A 5,769-nucleotide genomic window follows, 5' to 3' on the forward strand; every position below is an offset into this window, starting at 1 on the left:
TGTACCTCTGGTGCAAATTACTGACCTCTGTCATCATTTTAAGTGGGGGAACTTGCACAATCGGTGGCTGACTAAATACTTTTTTGCCCCACTGTATATATAATGACTCATTCAATTCAATTCAGTTTTATTTATAAATACCAAATTACCAGTCCAACCCTATTTATGGGTTACTTTAAAAAAAAAAAGGAAGAAGGTTCACAAGGTATTACAGGAAGCAAAGGAATTGATTAAATAAAAGAGAAAACAGCTGCACTTTAAAGGCTCGAGGTACAATTCTGCATAAATTATTCATAAGCAATCCATAAAGGTTAGTTATAAATATATTTAAAATAGATTAAATCACTGAGTCCTCCAAATTTGACCACCACCTCATCCACACTGGATCAAACTCCTATGGTTCCTCCCGTCGGTTGTGTGCATAGCAGGGCTGACCCATGTGCCCTGGCTGATCATCATCGGGAAAGGCCAGACTACCAGACCCACTACCACTGTTGCCTTTTCCATAGTGTTCTAAAGAACTGCTTTTAGCATTAGTTTTCCTTGGGAGACCCTATACTACAGACAAACTGCCACCTGCAACAAATCACTATTAACTATGGCAGACAAATCCCCCCCCACCCCCCCCACCCCCACCCCCAATAGAATTACTGGTTTTGGAACACTGGGTGTTCCCCCAGAGGAACTGGTCCATTGGAAGTGGGGGGTGAAGGGTAAAACCTATGTAATACTGAGCAAAGTGAAGGACAGAAAGAGGAAACAAGCAAACAGAAAAGTATAAAAGAAGAAGTGGATTCTACATAATCACTGACACTCTCCAGGCAGTTGTTTAAAAGATGGCAAGAGTTGCCCATAGAGAGCAACTAGAGATTACTATGGATTATGCAAATCTGCCTGATGTGTCAGCCAGAAGTCGCTCTAATAAACACAGTCAAGGGGCTGCTGCTGCTGCACCAGGTAAGAAATAAATCATTTTGAATTTTTCTTTAATAGCAACGAAAAAAACACACTTTTAAAGGTATATTTTAAATGAAGCAATAATTGATGTACACGTGTTACTGATGTATACATATTTTGCAATGAAAACTCTTACTGATCTAATATGTAATTTTATTCATTTTGCTGTTTTGTGAGCTAATAATGAGCTTTTCTCTCTTCTGTATTTATTTGGGCAGCACGGTGGTTAGCACTGTTGCCTCATAGCAAGAAGGTCCTGAGCTCAATTCCACCATCAGGCTGGGGTCTTTCTATGTGGAGTTTACATGTTCATCCCGTGTTTGCGTGGGTACTCAGGCTTCCTCCCACAGTCAAAAGACATGTAGTTAGTGGGAATAGGTTAATTAGAAAAACTACATTGCCAATAGATGTGAGCGCAAATCGTTGTCTCTGTCTATGTGTTAACCCTGTGACATACTGGCGATCTGTCCAGGGTGTACCATGCCTCTTGCCCCAAGACAGCTTGGATAGGCTCCAGTGCCCCCTGCGACCCTGAAAAAGGATGAGCAGAAGCGAATGGATGGACCCAAAACCTCGAATTCCTAGAACTCAACTTTTTTTGAATGAATGAAGAAGTCAGTGCCACCAAAATGAGAAGATTTTTGAAAAAAAACAAAACAAAACAAAACAAAACAAAACAGGAAATGTTTAGAAACTTTGGCAGAGTGACAGCAGAATGTAGAACTCTGTTCTCCATTTCTGTTTATATTAGTCAATTCCTACTCTACCAAACTATCATTTATGAACATAACTAACTGCTATTGTGCATCGAAGTGAATTCTAATTTAATGGGTATTTAAAAAAAACAAAGACATAAGTTCTCATGTACAGTAATGCTGGGGGTGGAGAGTGAACCAAGGTATGGGATGTATAGCTATATACAGAGCAATTGAGTAAACAACAAAAAATATTTTCACAGAACTGCACAGAAAAAAAAAAATGTAGACCATCAATACTACAAACGCATAAGCATACAGAAACTTGCATCGAAGGTGCTCGTGGGTTACAGGGAAAGAAGTGCCATGCTGTGTCCATCTTCTGCATTCTGTTCTCTCTTTCCTTTGCAAAACCACTACACATTCTTACTCCACCATGCTCGCAAATTGATGTAACTGTTTCAAGTTTTACAGTTGTTTTTACATAACTAATCCCCATAATTTTCAACTAAAATGCTTTTACCAGGATCGTCGTCCACATAAAGAAATTTCATTTATAATAACTTTCCAAACAATCACTGTTTATACTGCATATTCCCCTAATATTTAAATGAAATCATGGAAATGCAGATATCTTTCAGTTTTGTGAGTTTGTCAGGTTTCGATGAGTAAGGTTAGCCCAAAAATTCTGCAGACCTGTTTCTTTAAAGAGGCTACTTAAAGAGGACTTTTTATATGGTTGTGTTGCAGGGAGAAAACTAGCCAGACTGGTTGCTGTTAGCTTTGGACTCCTGTGTATCCTCCAAGCTGCCATCAACATCTCCCTGCGTTTTGCTTTCTGTAAGTAGCGTAATTAAACGTTTACAAACTTTTTTTAAAAAAAATCAGATATTGGAACAGAGTACTACCCTAGTTTAGTTTTGTTGTTGTTGTTTTATCACTGTGTACATCATTGATTAATGACAAGATGAAACATTTGTAGTCCTGTGTCTAGTTTTCATTTAGCTCACTAATACTGAGGGCAAGGAATTGTAATATGTACTGCTAGAATTAATAGTTGTTTGACATTCAGACAGAGAAAAAAGATTTGGGGAAGTTTAGATTCAAAAACTTCAAGTCAAAATGCAACCAAAGAACCCCTAAAGATTGCGTTAGAAAAAGAAAGGGACTTTCCAGTTAAAGTCATGTTTCAGTTTTTGAGTACCAAAAAACCAAAATAAAGCCATAGTCATAAGGTACTTACATTTCACTGTGACACAAAATGTTTTCCAGTATCGGTTTGAAGAAAAAGTAATTTTAGGTTTTTTTGTAGGGAGGGCTTGTCGTACATTCTGTTGACAACATGTTTCTGCTTTTGCAGACAGTAAAACATCATGTATTAAGACAGTGGAGACCGAAGAGCTGAAAAACCTCACTGGTAAGCATGAGTTTGTAAACTTTGTAAAGAGGCCTTTCATACACATATATGTATATATACTAAGGGTTAATAATATCAACACTTTGGTATACCTGGGTATCATGTAGGATATATTACAATAAATGAGTCTTTTTTATCGCTAATCAAATTAAGGCAACATTCTCAAGCTGTAAAGGATATTTACATTCAAATGGTTACAGCAGGATTTTGTTCTGTGGTAGGCGGCATGATTTTATTCACCATCTAGTTAAATGAAAATTTACACCAACTTAAACTTAACATGTTACAGCGTTTTACATCTCACTTTTTGTATTTGACTATTTTTACCCTTGCAAGGCCCTTCCTCATTAGCAAACATTGTGTAAGTGCTGTAAGCAAGACTTACAATACTTAAAGGAGATCTATTTAGCTCATGTCCAGCTTTATAATATAATAATATATTAATAATATATTCTTGGACTCTGCTTAAATTGCTGTGCTTTTCGCAGTCTATAATACCTCTTAGGCCTCTTATGTTCAGCATTCTTGCGGCCTCTTGGTTTATCTTTTATTTAAAAAACAAACACTTTCCCTTAAGAAGACTCAGAGCATTTGAACCGTGACCACAAAGGCCCTGGGTTGACCTTATTAGGAATATCATCTCTAAATGACAACATACTGATCACAGCAAATTAATAAATAAACAAATAAATAAAGCAAAGACCGCCTCTGAAGTCTGATAATTTTGCTTAAAGAGATTTTTTACATAAGCTGACTATTTAAAATGTTCTAATTTTTAACAGGAGCCAAACTTTAGAATAAAACTGTTAATGTAAATTTATGTGTTAATCTCTGAAATATTAAATGTTGTTTTTTTTCTCCAACAACAGATCAATATTTTCAACAAGGATGGGTCTATTTCCGCCCAAGTTTCTATTATATTTCCTCTATTGCGAAATCCTGGAAAGACAGTAGAGACGACTGTTTACAGAGAGGTGCAGACCTGGCAATTATCAACACCAAAGAAGAGCAGGTTTGTGAATGTGACGTAATAATAATGGAAAGAAATTCATAAATACGTGATTAGTTCCAATTAATTAATTATTTACTTTTGATTTGCTAGGACTTTACGAGAAACTTTAAAAAAGTCATGTGGATTGGACTAACTGAGACAGCCATCAAAGGGACATGGAAATGGGTGGATGGGACTCCACTGAGCAAAAGGTTTATACATTATTGTTTTATTCTACTTTAATCAGTGGCAAAACTAAGGCTACGTTCACACTGCAGGTCTTGATGCTCAATTCCGATTTCACACTACAAATAAAATGCGACAGCAAACGCGCTCTAGTGTGAACGCTCAAAGCGGCCCGCATGCGCAAAAGAAGACGCCACACACAACGGCTCTGTTTAGACCCAGAGCAAATAATATTGTGTGACTGATGGCCCTTAATATAAAGACTTCGGACTTTACGTTTCCCAATTTTTGCATAAGTTATTTTGTTATTTACATAATAATGTAAATAACCTAATAATTATCCCCATTGCTGTTTTAGAGAAGCGGTGCTTCAAAGGATAGTTGCAGATTTCTGTCAGAATCTGCAGATTATACAGTACAAATAAAATGTTTACGTTGTCTTCCCAACAGTTTCACTGACATCTACACGGGATGGCCAGGAAGCGTTCACAATGTCTTCTCTGGCGCTGATAATAGGTGTCTGTCTTGTGTCGGTGACGTAAAAGACGGATTTAATGCGACTTGACCGTTCAAACAGCAGTCGCTTTCTAAAACATCGGATATGTATCGGATTCAGTACCACATACGAAAGTGACCCAGATCGGATTTGAAAATATCGGATTTGCGCGTTCACACTGTCATAACATGATCGGATATGGGTCGCATAGGGTCAAAAATATCGGATTTGATGCGCTTTCGCCTGCAGTGTGAACGTAGCCTAATGCCCTCACATATTGTTGTCCAGATTACAATACTGCCGTTTATTTAAGGAAGCTATTTGAATTTTCTAACTTTCTAACTTGTCCACATTATAGTGAGCTGCATGCATCCTGGATTAAATTCTCTGTTTTGTTTGTTTTTCAGTTACTGGGGACCTGATGAACCCAATGGTTTTGAAGGAAAAAATGAAGACTGTGTCGAAATAAATTTTTTTGATTTCGAAAACAGCTGGAATGACATACCATGTGAAAATCAAAACTTCTGGATCTGTGAAAAGAAACTGGTTTCTTAAGTAAGCCAGTAACATCGTGCAAATACACTTCCTCATCTGAAGGCTTAAAATCACATTTCATGTGCAAATGCCTAAAAGCTGTCTCACAATCCTTTGACTGCATACTGCATATGTGAGCAGTGATATTGCATATGTGCATATGAATATGTGATATTGATGAGATAGTTTTGCTGTTTTTCAAACTCACACACACAATTTGTGAAGTGCAGTAAGTTTGATCACACAGTTCAACATCTTAAATGACTAAAATAACTAACAACTACAAAGTCTGGTTGGTATGTTTAATTGTCTGCAATTTCTCTTTTTACATGTTGAATTTTCTTTGCTGCATAACAAGGACGACTTTGACAGCACTCTTACAAATACTCAGAACAAGAACTCACAGAACATCTAAGAGTTGTAGATTGAAGTGGAAGATAGAAGTTGAGAAAGTCTCTCGGATCCATTTATAAAACAACTACAGATTTCAAGA

General features: G+C 37.0%; 1 protein-coding gene across 1 annotated transcript; it reads left to right on the forward strand.

The window, feature by feature from the left end:
• The first annotated feature begins 807 nt into the window (after positions 1 to 807).
• Positions 808 to 5,438, forward strand: LOC102291854 (CD209 antigen-like protein E). The gene is made up of 6 exons (XM_005951716.2): positions 808 to 957; positions 2,403 to 2,492; positions 3,013 to 3,069; positions 3,939 to 4,081; positions 4,172 to 4,272; positions 5,150 to 5,438. Exons 1-6 carry the CDS (start codon positions 837 to 839, stop codon positions 5,295 to 5,297), a joined length of 660 nt encoding a protein of 219 aa, XP_005951778.1. The 5' UTR covers positions 808 to 836; the 3' UTR covers positions 5,298 to 5,438.
• The last annotated feature ends 331 nt before the right edge of the window (positions 5,439 to 5,769 follow it).

Source organism: Haplochromis burtoni, unplaced genomic scaffold, assembly GCF_018398535.1.
Source record: "Haplochromis burtoni strain Fernald_Lab_line unplaced genomic scaffold, NCSU_Asbu1 Contig_1083, whole genome shotgun sequence".
Classification (NCBI taxonomy): Eukaryota; Metazoa; Chordata; class Actinopteri; order Cichliformes; family Cichlidae; genus Haplochromis; species Haplochromis burtoni.

Coding starts and splice junctions, on each gene's coding strand:
- LOC102291854 (XM_005951716.2), top strand. CDS start 837: ATGGCAAGAGTTGCCCATAGAGAGCAACTAGAGATTACTATGGATTAT. Junction 4,082..4,171: donor TCAACACCAAAGAAGAGCAG/GTTTGTGAATGT, acceptor TTGATTTGCTAG/GACTTTACGAGAAACTTTAA. Junction 4,273..5,149: donor GGGACTCCACTGAGCAAAAG/GTTTATACATTA, acceptor TTTGTTTTTCAG/TTACTGGGGACCTGATGAAC.